This window comes from Manis javanica, chromosome 2 (assembly GCF_040802235.1).
Source record: "Manis javanica isolate MJ-LG chromosome 2, MJ_LKY, whole genome shotgun sequence".
In the NCBI taxonomy this organism is placed as follows: Eukaryota; Metazoa; Chordata; class Mammalia; order Pholidota; family Manidae; genus Manis; species Manis javanica.
The window spans coordinates 155,672,774-155,692,295 of record NC_133157.1 but is presented as its reverse complement, the minus strand read 5'-3'; the positions used below and the strand labels follow the sequence as shown (position 1 = coordinate 155,692,295).

Here is a 19,522-nt window from a genome sequence, read left to right as displayed (position 1 = left end):
AAGTGTTGGTGATGATGTGGAGTAAAGAGAATCATCCTGTACTGCTGATGGGAATGTAAATTGGTGAAGCCACTATGGAAAGCAGTATGGAGGTTTCTCAAAAAACTGAAAATAGGGGCGGAGCCAAGATGGCGGCATGAGTAGGACAGTGGAAATCTCCTCCCAAAAACATATATATTTTTGAAAATACAACAAATACAACTAATCCTAAAAGAGAGACCAGAAGACACAGGACAACAGCCAGACTACATCCAAACGTGCGAGAGCCCAGCGCCTGGTGAAAGGGGTAAGATATAAGCCCCGACCCAGCGGGTCCCGAGCACCCCTCACCCCAGCTCCCGGTGGGAGGAGAGGAGTTGGAGCGGGGAGGGAGAGGGAGCCCAGGACTGCTAAACACCCAGCCCTAGCCATCTGCACCAGAGTGCAGACACAGTGCATGCATGGAGGGCTGGAAACTAGGGAAACAGGGCAGTAAGACCTCTGAGCGGGTCCCGAAGCTGATGCCCCTGTGACAAAGAAAAGCGAGTACTTTTTGAAAGTCTTAAAGGGACAGGGATGCAACAGCTGGACAGAAACAACCCAGGTCACGGTCCAGAAGCTGGAAATTCCAGGGAAACCCGGGCGCACTAACCCCCTGGGCAATAGCTCTGAGACCCCCCACAGAGGTAAACAGCCAAACAGCCCCCTGTCCATCATTACCCCTCCAGGGCCCTGCCAAAGCAGAGAAGCAGCCTGAGGCTGGCCACACCCTTAGCAAGGGAGCTTCCTCAATACCGGCTGGGCAAGACACAAAGACCCAGTCCACACACAATTGCCCAACACAAGCCACTAGGGGTCGCAGTTGTCCCAGTAAAGAAAGGCCAGTAGCAAGTGGAAAGTTTGGCTCTGCCAGCTGACAGTCAATAGCACCTATCAACATGAAAAGGCAAAAAAATTTGATCCAGACAGGACTAACCCAGACAGCTTCGGCATCTGCTACATCTTCCCCTGAGAAGGAACCTGGAGAGAGAGATTTAACCAGTCTTCCTGAAAAAGAATTCAAAACAAAAGTCATAAGCATACCGATGGACTTGCAGAGAAATATGCAAGAACTAAGGAAGGAGAATACAGAAATAAAACAAGCTCTGGAAGGACTTCAAAACAGAATGGATGAGGTGCAAGAGACCATTAATGGACTAGAAAACAGAGAACAGGAATGCAGAGAAGCTGATGCAGAGAGAGATAAAAGGATCTCCAGGAATGAAAGAACTCTAAGAGAGCTGAGTGACCGATCGAAATGGAACAATATCCGCATTATAGGGGTACCAGAAGAAGAAGAGAGAGAAAAAGGGATAGAGAGTGTCTTTGAAGAAATAATTGCTGAAAACTTCCCCAAACTACGGAAGGAAATGGCCTCTCAGACCACAGAGGTACACAGAACTCCCATGACAAGGGATCCAAGGAGGGCAACAACAAGACACATAATAATTAAAATGGCAAAGATCAAAGACAAGGACAAAGTATTAAAGGCAGCCAGAGTGAAAAAAAAGGTCACCTACAAAGGAAAACCCATCAGGCTATCATCAGACTTCTCAACAGAAACCCTACAGGCCAGAAAAGAATGGCATGATATACTTAATGCAATGAAACAGAAGGGTCTCATACCAAGACTACTGTATCCAGCATGATTATCAATTAATATGAAGAAGGGATTAACCAATTCCCAGACAAGCAAAAGTTGAGGGAATTTACCTCCCACAAGCCACCTCTACAGGGCATCTTACAGGGACTTCTCTAGATGGGAGCACTCCTAAAAAGAGCACAGAACAAAACACCCAACATATGAAGAAGGGAGGAGAAGGAATAGGAAGGGAGAGAAATAAAGAATCATCAGACCGTGTTTATAATAGCTCAAAAAGCAAGTTAAGTTAGACAGTAAGATAGTAAAGAAGCTAACCCTGAACCTTTGGTAACCACAAACTTAAAGCCTGCAATGGCAATAAGTACATACCTTTCAATAATCGCCCTAAATGTAAATGGACTGAATGCACCAATCAAAAGACACAGAGTGATAGAATGGATAAAAAAGCAAGATCCATCCATATTCTGCTTACAAGAGACTCACCTCAAACCCAAAGACATGCACAGACTTAAAGTCAAGGGATGGAAAAAGATATTTCATGCAAACAACAGAGAGAAAAAAGCAGGTGTTGCAATACTACTATCAGACAAAACAGACTTCAAAATAAAGAAAGTAACAAGAGATAAAGAAGGACATTACATAATGATAAAGGGCTCAGTCCAACAAGAGGATATAACCATTATAAATATATATGCACCCAATACAGGAGCACCAACATATCTGAAACAAATACTAACAGAACTAAAGGAGGGAATAGAATGCAATGCATTCATTCTGGGAGACTTCAACACACCACTCACTCCAAAGGACAGATCCACCAGACAGAAAATATGTAAGGACACAGAGGCACTAAACAACACACTAGAACAGATGGACCTAATAGACGTCTACAGAACTCTACATCCAAAAGCAACAGGATACACATTCTTCTCAAGTGCACATGGAACATTCTCCAGAATAGACCACATACTAGGCCACAAAAAGAGCCTCAGTAAATTCCAAAAGATTAAAATCCTACCAACCAACTTTTCATACCACAAAGGCATAAAACTAGAAATAAAGAAAGCAAAAAGGCCCACAAACACATGGAGGCTTAACAACATGCTCCTAAATGATCAATGGATCAATGACCAAATCAAAATGGAGATCCAGCAATATATGGAAACAAACGACAACAACAACACAAAGCCCCAACTACTGTGGGATACAGCAAAAGCAGTCTTAAGAAGAAAGTATATAGCAATCCAGGCATATGTAAAGAAGGAAGAATAATCCCAAATGAAAGGTCTAATGTCACAATTACCGAAATTGGAAAAAGAACAAATGAGGCCTAAGGTCAGCAGAAGGAGGGACATAATAAAGATCAGAGAAGAAATAAATAAAATTGAGAAGAATAAAACAATAGCAAAAATCAATGAAACCAATAGCTGGTTCTTCGAGAAAATAAACAAAATAGATAAGCCTCTAGCCAGACTTATTAAGAGGAACAGAGAGTCAACACATATCAAAACAGAATCAGAAACGAGAAAGGAAAAATCACGACAGACCCCACAGAAATACAAAGAATTATTGGAGAGTACTATGAAAACCTATATGCTAACAAGCTGGGAAACCTAGGACAAATGGACAATTTCCTAGAAAAATACAACCTTCCAAAATTGACCCAGAAAGAAACAGAAAATCTAAACAGACCAATTACCAGCAACGAAATTGAAGCGGTAATCAAAAAACTACCAAAAAACAAAACCCCCGGGCCAGATGGATTTACCTCAGAATTTTATCAGATATACAGGGAAGACATAATACCCATTCTCCTCAAAGTTTTCCAAAAAATAGAAGAGGAGGGAATACACCCAGACTCATTCTATGAAGCCAACATCACCCTAATACCAAAACCAGGCAAAGACCCCACCAAAAAAGAAAATTACAGACCAATATCACTGATGAACGTACATGCAAAAATACTCAATAAAATATTAGCAAACCGAATTCAAAAATATATCAAAAGGATCATACACCATGACCAAGTGGGATTCATCCCAGGTTTGCAAGGATGGTACAATATTCGAAAATCCATCAACATCATCCACCACATAAACAAAAAGAAGGACAAAAACCACATGATCATCTCCATAGATGCTGAAAAAGCATTCAACAAAATTCAACATCCATTCATGATAAAAACTCTCAGCAAAATGGGAATAGAGGGCAAGTACCTCAACATAATAAAGGCCATCTGTGAAAAACCCACAGCCAACAATATACTGAACAGCAAGAAGCTGAAAGCTTTTCCTCTAAGATCGGGAACTAGACAGGGATGCCCACTCTCTGCCCTGTTATTTAACATAGTACTGGAAGTCCTAGCCACGGCAATCAGACAAAACAAAGAAATACAAGGAATCCAGATTGGTAAAGAAGAAGTTAAACTGCCACTATTTGCAGATGACATGATATTGTACATAAAACACCCTAAAGACTCCACCCCAAAACTACTAGAACTGATATCAGAATACAGCAACGTTGCAGGATACAAAATTAACACACAGAAATCTGTAGCTTTCCTATACACTAACAATGAACCAATAGAAAGAGAAATCAGGAAAACAATTCCATTCACAGTTGCATCAAAAAGAATAAAATACCTAGGAATAAACCTAACCAAAGAAGTGTAAGACCTATACTCTGAAAACTACAAGTCACTCTTAAGAGAAATTAAAGGGGACACTAACAAATGGAAACTCATCCCATGCTCTTGGCTAGGAAGAATTAATATCATCAAAATGGCCATCCTGCCCAAAGCAATATACAGATTTGATGCAATCCCTATCAAATTACCAGCAACATTCTTCAATGAACTGGAACAAATAATTCAAAATTTCATATGGAAACACCAAAGGCCCCTAATAGCCAAAGCAATCCTGAGAAAGAAGAATAAAGGAGGGGGGATCTCACTCCCCAACTTCAAGCTCTACTACAAAGCCACAGTAATCAAGACAATTTGGTACTGGCACAAGAACAGAGCCACAGACCAGTGGAACAGACTAGAGACTCCAGACATTAACCCAAACATATATGGTCAATTAGTATTTGATAAAGGAGCCATGGACAAACAATGGTGAAATGACAGTCTCTTCAACAGATGATGCTGGCAAAACTGGACAGCTACATGTAAGAGAATGAAACTGGATCACTGTCTAACTCCATACACAAAAGTAAATTCAAAATGGATCAAAGACCTGAATGTAAGTCATGAAACCATTAAACTCTTGGAAAAAAACATAAGCAAAAACCTCTTAGACATAAACATGAGTGACCTCTTCTTGAACATATCTTCCCAGGCAAGGAAAACAACAGCAAAAATGAACAAGTGGGACTATATTAAGCTGAAAAGCTTCTGTACAGCAAAAGACACCATCAATAGAACAAAAAGACATCCTACAGTATGGGAGAATATATTCATAAATGAAATATCTGATAAAGGGTTGACATCCAAATTATACAAAGAGCTCATGCATGTCAACAAACAAAAAGCAAATAACCCAATTAAAAAATGGGCAGAGGAGCTGAACTTCTCCAAAGAAGAAATTCAGATGGCCAACAGGCACATGAAAAGATGCTCCACATCGCTAATTATCAGAGAAATGCAAATTAAAACCACAATGAGGTATCACCTCACACCAGTAAGGATGGCTACCATCCAAAAGACAAACAACAACAAATGTTGGCAAGGCTGTGGAGAAAGGGGAACCCTCCTACACTGCTTCTGGGAATGTAAATTAGTTCAACCATTGTGGAAAGCAATATGGAGGTTCCTCAAAATGCTCAAAACAGACTTACCATTTGACCCAGGAATTCCACTCCTAGGAATTTACCCTAAGAACGCAGCAATCAATTTTGAAAAAGACAAATGCACCCCTATGTTTATCGCAGCACTATTTACAATGGCCAAGAATTGGAAGCAACCTAAATGTCCATCGGTAGATGAATGAATAAAGATTTGGTACATATACACAATGGAATATTACTCAACCTTAAGAAGAGGGCAAATCCTACCATTTGCAGCAACACGGATGGAGCTGGAGGGTATTATGCTCAGTGAAATAAGCCAAGTAGAGAGCGAGAAATACCAAATGATTTCACTCATCTGTGGAGTATAAGAACAAAGGAAAAACTGAAGGAACAAAACAGCGGAATCACAGAATCCAAGAATGGACTAACAGGTACCAAAGGGAAAGGGACTGGGGAGGATGGGTGGGTAGGGAGGGATAAGGGGGGGGAAGAAGAAGGGAGGTATTAAGATTAGCATGCATAATGGGAGGGGTGGGAGAAAGGGGAGGGCTGTACAACACAGAGAAGACAAGTAGTGATTCTAAGACATATTGCTATGCTGATAGACAGTGACTGTAAAGGGGTTTATAGGGGGGACCTGGTATAGGGGAGAGCCTAGTAAACATAATATTCTTCATGTAAGTGTAGATTAATGATAACAAAAAAAAAAGCAGTTCCTGTGTGGTGACCTCCAATGAGTTCTACACAATCATATAAAGGGCATATCAAAGTGTGGGCAAACGGTTTGTTTGTGTTTATACAGAGGATCAAAGCCTAATTTGGCTACCCAGAAAATGAACTAAGATACGATATGAAGAAGAACTTCCAACATCAGCACTCTCTGGAAGAGTCATATCAGAAAATGATCATCAAAAAACCTCAACAAAGATCCAGGCGCTGCTACAGTTGTAGCTGCATTCATCCCACCAGTTCCTGGACTTGCCATGGAAATGAAGAAGGAGATATCTAAGCTGGCTTGTGCATACAGTAAAACAACAAATTTGACTGGATCCATACTGTCAGAACTCAATCAAGAATTAGGAGAAGTGCAAGCTGTAGTGCTCCAAAATCTTACAACTACAGACTATCTACTGTTAAAAGAACATAAGGGATGTGAACAGTTCCCAGGAATGGGTTGTTTTAACTTGTCTGATTTCTCTCAGACTGTTCATGTACAGTTGGACAATATCCATCATATCATAGATAAATTTTCACAAATGCCTAGGATGCCTAACAGGTTTTCTTGGTTTCACTGGAGATGGCTGGCAATTATAGGTCTTCTTTCGTTATGTAACTGTATTCCTATTATGTTAATATGTGTGCACAAGTTAGTTAGTAGTTTAAAACCTATACATGCTTAAGTTACTCTACAAGAAGATATGTCAAAGAAATAATCAATCTTCACATGTTTTCTTCCGCCTGCTACTTCTATAGCTTTTCTTCTTCCTTCCTAATTACAACCCATAAATAGAATTCGTGCCTCATATCGAATTTACTGAGTATCATAATTCCTCCAAGTGGTAAAGATACCTCAAGACAAATGCTGGGCATAGAAGCCACAGGGCATAAATCTACAAAGAAGTAAAAAGCTAACCTTCTCAAACAATATTGCTTCTCTCTCACTTACCAACATTACATTTCCCTGTATGGCCCCAGAAGATGACTGGTTAGCCAGAGACAGGTAAGATTCCTCAAGGGAGGAACAACCTAAGACAGGCACAGTCACAGGGGGGCCATCAGGTGAGAAATTGGGGATCAACAGAGGTGAGGCTTAGAACCTCACCCCCCCCCCCCGTTTTGAGAGAAATCTTCTGCATCCGTGGATGTTTTATTGCCCTTGTCTAGCTTGGATTAACACTTAGTCTACAGGCACACACCTGATCATCTACATTTGCTCTCTTACAACACTAAACTATGTTTTCTACCTTTATCTTGCATCTACCTACCACTTCAGCATTTTATTAAAATAATAATAATAATAATAATAATAATAATAATAATAAGGGAGAAATGTGGGATTCACATATAAATCAAGTATAAAAATCAAACAAATATTCATATTTGACCTGATTGTTTATAGTTCATAATGCGTGATCAAAACCGAAAGTTTCTGTGATGACTGCCCTTGTACTGTTCACCATGTAAGAACTTATTCACTATGTAAGAATTTGTTCACCATGTAAGAACTTCTTCGTTATGCTTCAGAAGATTGGAGACTGATGAGAATTAGGCTTGGGGTGGATTAATGATTGTGCATTGGGCATTGAGTTCCCTATACAGAATTTTATTGTTGTTAACAACCATTTGATCAATAAATATGAGAGATGCCCTCTCAAAATAAAAAATAAAAAAACTGAAAATAGAAATACCGTATGACCCGGCAATTCCACTTCTGGGGATTTAGCCAAAGAAAACAAAATCACTAATCTGAAAAGATATATGCATTCCTATGTTAATATCAGCATTATTTGTAATAGCCAAAGTATAAAAAATTTCTAAATGTCCATCAATAGATGAATGGATAAAAAAGATAGCTGAATGGATATATACAGTGGAATATTAGTCATCCATTAAAAAAAGAATTTAATCTTGCCATTTACAACATCACAGATGGACCTAGAGGGTATTATGCTAAGAGATAAGTCAGAGAAAGACAAACACCAAAAGACTTCACTTACATGTGGAATCTAAAATAAAAAACAAATGAACAAACTGAAATAACTGAAACACAGAGAACAGACTGGTGGGTTGCCATAAGGGAGCGGATTGGAGAGATGGGTGGAATAGATGACAGCGGCAAAAAAAATCATTGAGAACGTTTGATATCTTGATCTGGGTCGTGGTTAATGCATATACATATCAAAATTAATGAGCCATAAAGTAACATGTGCATTTTATCGTATGTACCTCTATATAATTTAAAAATCTTTTAATTTAAAAAAATGTGTAACACAAAAAACAAAATCTTTTAATGAAGAGAATTTAAGTTGTATGTGTAAAATGTGCCAAAACCAGGGAATAAGCTCTCTTTTAAAAATTTCCATGGAAACTTCCTGCTGCTCTAATTAATTCTCCTATTATCAAGTTTTAATACCTCTTTTGTGTTGAGATGCACCTACTTTAATACTACTACTTAATTTTATTCTAAATAATTTTACACCACTCCAGTCAGGTGAGGATAATCTTCAACCTGATTAGTGACTCTGCCTCTTCTTTGACCTCAGCTGTGCTATGCCTAATTCTCCCAGCGTGTCCTTCATTGAATGCGTGGATTAATATTTTTAGGTCCTCTGTAGTGATTCCAGAAGTAAAACAAAAATAATGGAAAATTTAAAAGCTATCTTTGTAAAAGTCAGTAACATTGATCCTCAGAAAAAATGCCCCAGTATTCCAGGTTATTGTAGGGCTCTTCGAACTCAACATCCAACAAATTATCCAAAAACAGTGAAAAGGAGGGAAACTCTTGAACCTAACTTTGTCACACCATTAAAGACTTCAGTTACTCAAAAAGTGTCTTCAGATTTAACCAAAGTTTATTTCGTGAATTCTGGCATATGACACACACACACACACACACACACACACACACACACATACATATATATATATAGATATATATTTATTTATTTATTTATTTATGAAGAAGCCAAAATAGTCTTGGTTGGTGGTATCTATCAAATGGATTCATCCTTTGTCTTTCTTAATCAACTTAGAAATTCCCTGACCTAATAATACCAAACATATCATTTTCCTGACAAAAGATAATACTCAAAACTTTCTCTAATATCTTTTAATTTAAAACCAAAATCCATTATGGTGAAGTATTCTTAAAATAAATTGCAGTAAGGTGAATGTAGTACCTAAAGACTGCCACACTGAGGCATGTGGTGCATTGCTTTGTGACTGGCTTTCAGATCACAACTTACATCTTCCTCATAAGCAACAATAGTGGTCAAGAAATTAAGTTTGTAAAGCCCAGATGGAATCTGATTAGCAGATACCTCCTTTTCTGTGTGTACGGGTGGTGTTAATTGGTTGCTAAAAAGTATCCTACACATTAGAAGGAAAGCACACCCTTACATTCTTTATGGTTTTCATGTTATAATAATAGGAAATAGAAAGTAACATGGTCATCTTTTTTCTAGAAACTCCACCTAAACTATAAAAAAGAAACAATATATGTCCTATTACTTAAAGCATTTAAGCAAGGAGGTCTCTCAGTCTTCCTATTCAGTACTGAACAGTCCTCACATTGTGATCATTCTCGTGTTGTCTGACCAGATGGAGAATGGCTGCAATTCTCGGAGAGTTATAAAAATCACAAAGATAGCATATGCAATACAGTGACACCCTATTTATTTGCCAGAGGAAGAACACATTCTGGCAAGTCTTGGAAACTAAGTCCATTCCAGAATAGAATGCTAGAGAACAGCTTCCTTATTTAATGTATTATTTTGAAACAAAAGAACTTTAAAATGATGCCATATTAGCCACCTCAAAATATACAAAACAAAATTTGACAGGATTATGAGGAAAGTGACAAATCTAAAATAATGTTTTTTAAACACAACTCTGACTCATTGAGAGCAGACAAAAATTTTAGCAATATAGATGATATAAACAATGCAATTAATAAACACAATCTAATAAACACAGACTCCATACCTAAGAATTAAAGAATGCCAATTCTTTTTTCAAGCACAATTGAAACATTTGCAAAAATTGACTATATGCTAGGCCACAAAGCAAGTTTCAAGAAATGCCAAAGACATATCACATAGACCATATTATGACTGTAATGTAGTTGTTAGAAATTATTTTTAAATATAACTTCAAAAAGGAAATTCACATATTTTAAAATATAAAAATATAAGTAATTCATAGTTTAAAGAAATTAAGAAAAATTTTCAATATTTACAGCTGAATGGAAACAAAGCTATTATATATCAAAACATACAGAATGTAGCTAATGTAATAACTGAAGGGGAGTTTATAGTTTAAATAAATATATTAGAAAAGAATAAGTTCTTGAAATTCATGAGCTAAGCTTCCCACTCAAGGAGTTAGAAAAAGACAAAAGTCAACAAAAGAAACAATAAAGAGCAAAAATCAATGAAACAAAAGGCAAAGAAACAATCTTCCCCATTGTATCTTTATTTTATATATAATTAATTTCTGCTCTAGGCCTAGATGCTTTACTCAAATAATAATAGAGCAAAATTATTTTGATACCAATAGCAGACAAGGACAAAATAAGAAAGGAAATTACAGACCTATCTCTCTCAGGAATATAGATGTAAATATTAGCAAGCTGAATCCAGCCAATATAATAAGACTATATATAATAATTAAATGGGCTTATCCCAAGAATACAAGGGTGATTTAACAATAAAAAATTATTTGATGAAATTGATCATAACAATTACACGATGAGGTTAATACATGAAGAAAGATTATTTGCTAAAATTTAATATCTATTAATGGCAAAAATATAAACAACTTAGTGTGAAACACATCTTTAATGTGCTCAACCTTGATTTCAAAATTAATATGAAGGGAGAAGGGTCAAAAATAGCCAAGACAATTCTGAAGTGGTAAATCAAGGGGAGACATCCTACCAACAAATTCTATCAACAGAGTCTATATAAACCATGGTGTCATTTTGGTAAGTGGGTATAAAATAAACCCCAGTGCATTAGAGCAATTCTATGCACAAATGAAAACTTGACATTTGACCTAGGTGGCATGCCAACTCACTGGGGAAAAGATGAACCATCCAAATGAATACAGTGGTATAACTGGTCTTTCATAATGGAAAATAAATTAACACATCCCAACATCACATGTAAAAAATCTTTTCTAGGAGGTTTAAGGCCTACATTTGAAAAATAAAATTTTAAATGAGTTTTTGAAGAAAATACAGAATGACATCTTTATGCTCTCAGATATGGGTTCTTAAAACTTATAGATTTAATGATAATAAAGTTTTTTAATTCATATACAGCAAAAACTTGAAAATAGGAAGTAATAAGCTACAAGAAAGGAACATGTTCATGAACATGCATATAGCCACACAAAGGAATAATATCCAGAATATAAAAAGAATAAGAATTTAATAGAAAAATGGGCAAAAATATGAGCAATTTATAAAATGGACTGTTACTGTATAAAAACCCTTCAATATAATTTCTAATCAGGAAAGTGTGAAATAAAACAAAACACAATTTCATATCCATTAAATTTTTTTTCATTGAAAGCTTAACCATACCAATGGTTGGTAAGGTTCTAGAGAGAGCAATGGAATTCTCATTCACTGCAGATGAGAATATTTGCTGATTTAGAGAGAAAATGGCAATATTTAGTAAAGTGGAAAGGATGTGAATCCATGACCCAGAAAATCCCTTCCTAGATATTTATTATAAATTCTCACCATTGTCTAGGAGAAATGTGCAATATGTTGATTGCAACATTGTAACAGTGAAATATGTGAAGCAACCTAACTGTCCATCAACAAAATAAGGGATCAATATACTGTGCATTTACCTGTTATTGAATACCATATGGCAAATAAAATGAATAAATCATCAACTTAACAAGTGTCAAAAGTATAATATCAGAGACAAAGGCAGACTGAACATGACTGAACATCACGATCTCATTTGCATGAAATTTCAAAGCATACGCATATTATGCATTGTTCCTGATCCATATATATATGTAGCAAAACATAATTCATGCATGGATATGATAATGTCAAATTTGGGATAGTGAGTACCTTGGTGGAGGGGAGGAAAACAAGCTCAAGGAGTGATAAAAAGGAAGCTTTAGCTTTATCTATAAGTCCTCAATTTTTTAAAAGATTTGATAAATAGGGCAAAATGTAGTTGGTGGGCACATAGATACAATATTCTTCTCTTTACTTTTTCTACATGCTTAAAATACACTGTCATTTTAAAATGAAGTAGGCAATATTAAGTACAAAAGCATGGTGGTCACTTGCACTGGAGGAAGAAAAGGCAGGATAGGATGCTTTTCCATATGAGGCCAAATCTATAGTACAGAATCTTCGGGCTTGGGGTCAGACACACTCTAAGTAATACCCAGTCCCAAGAGCAAGATTTCAAAGAAGTCACAATAAAGATGACAGAGATATGATATTGTCCATTAAACTTTATATAGAAAAGTCAGAAGAGAACAGAGTGTTATGCAATAAATTCCAATACTTGAGTCTGGTTCCAATTAGAAATAAGCAAGTGACATATATAACTAGCCTGTATCATGACATATCATGTAAAGATATAAAAATATTTTGATAATTATTTGGTACGCAACTGAGTGGAATCTTAAAAAATAACTGATTATTCAAAGACATATCTAAATTGTTCCTTAAATTAGCCTAAAATCTAGCCAGATCTGAAATACTGCAAGAGGCTGCCCAATTAATCTGTTTTGCCACCTTTGCTAAAATGCTATCAGCAATAAAGAGTTTGAAACAAAAGTCTAAATAAAGAATATGTGATATCAAAGAGAATAGTTCATAATAGCTTGTTATTTTTTAACTACCAACTACCAACAATATTTTTGATATTATGTAGCTACCATCATATTTGGTATGGATAGAAAGGATTTTTCATATTTTTTTCTAAATCTGTACTTGGGATCAATTTGTAAGAAAATTGTCATCTTTGCATTTTAGGCTCTTCAAACCTATAGGAGTGACCCAACCATGAGAAAAATGTTGAATCATCTGTATTTCTATATCATGCCTGTGTTTAATGTTGATGGATACCATTTTAGCTGGACCAATGTAAGTTATTTTATCTATCCAACTGATAAAAAGAGACCAAGTAAATCATAGAAAACAGTTAGTAGAACAGGAAGGAAGCTTGGTGGCCAACCGCTTAGTGATTCCAAAGCTAAAAGAGACCTTCACACCCTCCCCTAACATAGCAGCAACTTCTTTATTTTATATGTTTGGCTTTGCATAAGATTTCACATAAATAAAGATTTCTCCTTCCAATTAAATTGTGAAAAATCACTAGTCCAATCCAGTTTATTCGATTTTGCCTTTGAAGAAATGAGGCCACAGGAAAATAAGAGATATCAAGTGGCAAAAATTGGAGCATGAAGCTGGGTAAACGCTGCTAATCCAAGTCCTCTTCTCATTTCCTGGACTTGTCTGTTCCCAGAGGAACTCTACCCTCCCTGCTGTGACTCATTCACTGATTGAACTACTGAAGTTTTGCATGAATAACCTTTTAAGGATTTTTTTCCACACCTATTTTTTCAAATACATCTAGGACCGATTTTGGAGAAAGACAAGGTCAAGGAACTCAAGATTTCACTGCCGTGGAGTTGATGCCAATCGTAACTGGAAAGTGAAATGGTGTGGTAAGTTGGCGACTAATTAGGATTCAGATCCAAAAGTTTCCACAGCTTTCACTCTCCAAAACTGAGGAGCCCCAGTAGGTCTCTAATGTAAGACTTATGTTTTTCTGTATGTGAAAACCTAGCATGTAATTTGTAGCTGTATTTGCAAAAGAAAATGAAAGGTTTTTTAAAAATATGTAAATATCAAAGATTTAAATCTGTCAAACCAATTCTGAAAATTGAAAATTTAAACACAGATGTAAAAGCAGAAAACTGAGGAATATTTGTCATTCAGACACTAAAACAGGAATTATGGATTGTGATAAAAATCTGGTTAAACATTTTCATCCTTTCACTAAGAGTAACACTGATCCCACCTTCATGTGTCTATGATGAGCATAGCTGCCAAATCCTTGTCTAGAATCTACCAAGTCAGATGTGTCATACATCGGTTGGCCACTCACAGAGCCAATATATTTCTGCTACACTCCATGTTTCACTGATACCTGCCTTTCAAGTAAGGAGAAGATGTCATTTTAAGGAAGGAAACTGTTTTGCAAAATAAAGAAGCAAGGAGGTACCAAAAGAGAGAGAGATAGAGAGAGGGAAAGAGAGAGAAAATTAGCCATTGCTAGTATAGAGGCGAAACTTTACCTCTGCCCATCTTGGGTTTTCAGCTAGAGGTCTTAAGAGATTCTTACAGGAATTATATAGTAAGAGAAAAACAGTTTATTAATGTGGGCAGCTCCTGTCACATGGGAGAAAACTCATGAAAAATTACTCAGAGTGGCAACTTAGAACTCAGGCTTATCTAGTATCTTCAACAAAGAGCAATAAATTTGTAAAGAAATGACAGCACAAAGGAAGGCAGTTTTAGGCTTCCAACGGCGGCAAACTGTGGGAAGGTAAATATGTGGAAGGGAACCAGCAGAGTAAGGTTTGTTTGCTTAATTGTCTTCAAGCTCAAAATACTTTTTCTGTTAAAGAGACGTATTTTGGGGTGACACATTCTGGTTTCCTTCACTAGTATCATACTCTCCTTCCCCTCCCTCCTGTTGCCAGGTATCAAAAATGCAGTTCTGAGGAGTTGCTCTCTTCAGAGTACCTCCTTAGTTCCCTCAAAATATAGGCCATGTGTAATAGAAAGTCTTCCATTAGTCCCTTAGAAAAAGGCCTTCCATGAAATCACTCTTTCTCTCTTGCTCTGGGTACTGTATTAGATGCCAGTCCTCCCATGCTTACCAGCATCCAACAGGATAACTGGACATGGGCTCAGACTCCTTCCCTACACCCCGCTCCAGGTAACCTCCCTGAATATATTAGAACTGGCAAATGAGAATGTGGTAGAGCAATAAGAAAATGGCTCTGAAATATGAAAGATATGGTTTGATTCTACCATTATTAACTCAATGATTGGGTGAATTTCTTTCACCTATCAAATTATAGTAATAGTATCTACTTCATTGGGTTCTTATAGGAATTAAAGGCATTTACATGTTTCATGCCTAATTCAGTCCTAGCTCCTAAACAGGAGCCTAAATATCAGCCACTGATCCTCCTCCCCCACCCATTAGAACAGTCAATTCACCTCTGAACCTCAGGTCAATTATTTGTAAAATCGCCTCTTTCCTTCAGGAGAGTATTGTCATGATGAGCCATAAAGTAAGCTTACATGTACTTAGTGGGGATGAAAAAGCATTGCACAACGGTATTTCCAATGGCTGTTTAGATCTAGAAATTGTTTTCCTCAACCTGAACTGAGACAACAAACTTGTTCACATTAGCTCCCTAAGAGCACTACCTTTCTAGAAATTGTCTTTTTTCCCTCCCTGATGGCATCATTTTGCATGCTCATAACAATGTATCCCATTTCACTAGTTGGGAGGTGCCTGCATCCATAGGGATGTCATATACATGATGCCCACAAACACCTGAGTGGGTAACTGAGCTGAGTAACACTAGCAGGCCAGCCAGCTCTGCCTGTGTGAAATTAGACTCTTGTCTATATCCAGTTACTAATGAGTGTCTTGCTTTCCTTTGTTCTTCCTTTGTGCAGCTTATTTTTTCATATGTGTGCTTTCTTTGATTTCATAGTTTCGATGGCAGTCCCAACTAGAATTCCTCTGATTCTTCCCATTTTTGAATCATTCTGATTCTTCCTGTGAGTCGACACTCAAGATGTACAAGGGATTATGCTAAGTGTCACTTACAAAGTGACCTTGATAGACCACTGTAAGTGATGTGGAAATGTGCAAGCCTGGCTGGGACCATCGATCCCTCACAAAGTCTGCAGAGTAGATTCAGATGATTTGACTGGCAGACAGAGGCGGCCTTCCCGACTCACAACATCACATCCATCCCCCACAGCTATTTGCTTGGTCAAGGGGATACTGAACCTCATTGAGGGTTGTTGCTTAAGTACAACTCCAAGTTGTTACTCTAAGGTCAAGAGCACCTAAGTTTAAATGACACAGAAATGCCCAGGACTACTGAAAACACTGTAGAATCAACATTGAACTGACAAAAGCAATTGTTCTTTCTCTGAGGTCAGTGAATCTCAAACTTCAAGACTAGAACATGAAACTGCTTTCTACCATGAAAAATTTGTAGACACAGAGCTGAGAGCATACAGGTGGAAACTGACAGACTTTTCCAATACTTCATAGCCCCCTGGGGAAAGTCTAGCAGAAGGACTCAACAAGTCAGAGTAGTGGCGGAAACAAAGAATAAACGTGAATTTCATTCATTCACTTGCCAAAGTTAATTGCGTACATACTCTCTGTAGGCCCTGGGATGTTTTGCCCTTACAGGATGCACTCTTTTAGAAATGCTGTGAGTGCTGCTTTTGCCAGATTGGAATAAATCTAGGAAAGAGACAAAGGGTTTGGATTATATCCACATTTAAGATTTAACCCCTGAATAATTCAAGCAATACCTAAACATAAATACTATTAAGACAAACTATGGAATAGGGGAACACAACTGCAAATCATGAATCTTATAAGTCTTGTATTCAGAATATGAAAAGAATTCTTAAAACTCAACAATAAAAAGACAACCCAATTTTTAATGCATAAGTGATTTAAACAGACATTTCTCCAAAGCAAAACTACAAATGGAAATAAGCATATAAAAAGTTGTTCAAAATCTTTAGCATCAGGTAAATGCACATCAAGGTACCACTTCACACCCACTAAGATGACTAAAATAAAAAACACAGGCAATAACAAGTGTTTCTGAAGGGTTGGAAAAACTGGTGCACTTATATTTGCCAGTGGGAATGTAAAAAATGTGGCCACTTTGGAAAACTGTTTAATAGTTCACAAAGAGTTAAACAGTTACCTTATGACCTAGCAATTCCACCCCTAGGTATATACCCAAGAGAAATGAAAACCCTTGTCCATATACAATGACTTGTGCATGAATGTTTACAGAAGTTTTAATCATGATAGCCAACAAGTAGAAACCCACCCAAATGTCTAACACCTAATGATGGTATAGACATACAGTGGAATATTACTTAGCCATAAAAAATGAATAAGTACTTATATATACAACATTGATGAACCTTGAAAACATTATGTTAAGTGAAATAAACCAGTCACAAAATAACAAATATTGTATGATTCTACTTATATGAAATATACTGAATAGGCAAATCCAGAGAGACAGAGAGTAGGTTAATGGTTGCCAAGGGCTAGGGAAAGAGGAAAATGGGAATGACTGCTAATAGGTAAAGGGTTTCTTTTTTGGGGATGATGAAAACTTTTCAGAATTAGACAGTGATGATGATTGTAAATATACTAAAATTCATTGAATCTTACACTTCAAATGAGTGAATGTTATGATATGTGAATTATAGCTCCATAAAGCTATTACAAAAAATTTTAATTACCATTTAGAAACCAGTTAGGCACTTACTGAAATATAACTACTCTTTCAGAACACTGAATTACCTGCTATTGTAAATTACATGGAATATGGAGAAAGCCCTATTTTTAGCAGCCCAATCACATATGCCCCTCTCCACATATGTCTTTCTCCTGCCAACACCCCCTGACTCGATAAAAAAGCGGGGGTCCTGTTTTGGTCAAGCAGATATTTTGATAGCTCACCTAAAGTGAGAAAGGAAACTACTATAAACTGGTTGTTTTTAGCCAATGCTTGTGAAAGAACAGTAGATGGTCACTGGCTGCTTTCTAAGAGGATGAGTTCCTCCTTCTAAAGAGCTTTGGTTTTGAGAGAGCTAGTCTACCTAAGAACCTGGGCTGAACTGCTATTTAAAAAACATGATATAGGGGATTTCAGAGACTAAATTTGGGGAAAGGAGAGGGTAAAAAAGGTAACATTGCTAAAATATCTAGGAAGGGATTTTGGAACTCAAAGATGTCTGTCTAATGAGGATTTTGATTAAATCTTACTGAAAAGTATGTAAATTATCTTCAGTATTCCCTATCAACCACCATTGGTAATATTCAGTAAATCTACTTCACTTACTAAGGCTGAAAGATTTAATGAGTCTTAATCTAACTCCCAAGAAATTATTTGGGATTCTGGAGAAATATGAAGGGAAAATCTGTTGGCTAATACTATTTGTTTTAAAATGAATTTAGAGTAAAAAGAAACATTAACACCTAAAATTTGTGGAAGTTGGTAGAGAAATTTAAAAATTAGAGAACCAATGAGTTAAATTATTCTGTGTATTGTGCTTTTTATAAGGGAAGTAAAAGGCATAGAATCCTAAAGATTTAGAAATTTAGATCAAATGGGGCTTGTTCACTGTTGTTGTTGACATATGGCTAACATTTATTAAGGATTCATTATGTGCCAAGCATGTGCTAAGTGCTCCAGATGAATTTTTCATTGGTAGATGCTATTTTTGTCCCTATTTTGCTGATAAATAAAATATGAAATTAGGAAAAATTCACAGAAATTAGGAAACTTGCTCCAAATTACACACAAGTTGAGCCAGAATGGGAAGCCAAGTCTGACTTACTCCGGTAGCCCTGTCTTCACCATTAGTCTGACCTAGTAGGGATCAGCTTGCCGTGAATGGGTACTCTACTTTTAGAGAGTTAAACAATGTTAGGCTTCTAGTGAGTAGTTTTAGTATCAAAAGAATAATAAGACTGGGACTGTTTTATCCAAAATTATCGAACACATAGAAAGAAAGAGCCTAGGAATGTATAGTAAGAGAGTAGCAGAAGATTCCCCAAGTGCTTATAATTAGCACTCACAATATAGGTAGGTCATGAGGAGGGCAGTACAGCACAGAGAAGACAAGTAATGACTCTATAGCATCTTACTAAGCTGATAGGCAGTGGCTACAATGGGGTGTTGGGGGGGACTTGATAATATGGGTGAATGTTGAAACCACAATGTTGTTCATGTGAAACCTTCATAAGATTGTATATCCATGATACTTTTAATTAAAAAAAAAAGATTCTCCAAGTGCTGTGTCTGATCTTGGGCCACCTCATACCGTGTACCTAGTTTAAATTTACATGTGATGTTAGGCTTATTATTATGAATTCTCCAGTGAGATATTTTTCCCCCAAGCCAGGGCTTGGTATCTTCTCATAAAGGCAGGGGTTTTTTTGTATCCCACGATTTCATTGAAAGTACCACTGTGCGGGTTTCAGGTATACATCCAGGTCTTACTCCCCTTTCCTGCATATTGAGGATTCAAACCCTGACCCTTTG

General features: G+C 36.9%; 1 protein-coding gene across 2 annotated transcripts in view; it reads left to right on the top strand.

Annotated features, from left to right (window-relative positions):
* Positions 1-19,522, top strand: part of CPA6 (carboxypeptidase A6) — a 314,361-nt gene that overhangs the window by 259,052 nt on the left and 35,787 nt on the right. For both annotated transcript variants that reach the window (XM_036998195.2, XM_073229623.1), the window contains 2 exons: positions 13,146-13,256; positions 13,750-13,840. In XM_036998195.2, the coding sequence (XP_036854090.1) occupies positions 13,146-13,256; positions 13,750-13,840 (202 nt within the window). The remainder of the gene's footprint in view (positions 1-13,145; positions 13,257-13,749; positions 13,841-19,522) is intronic.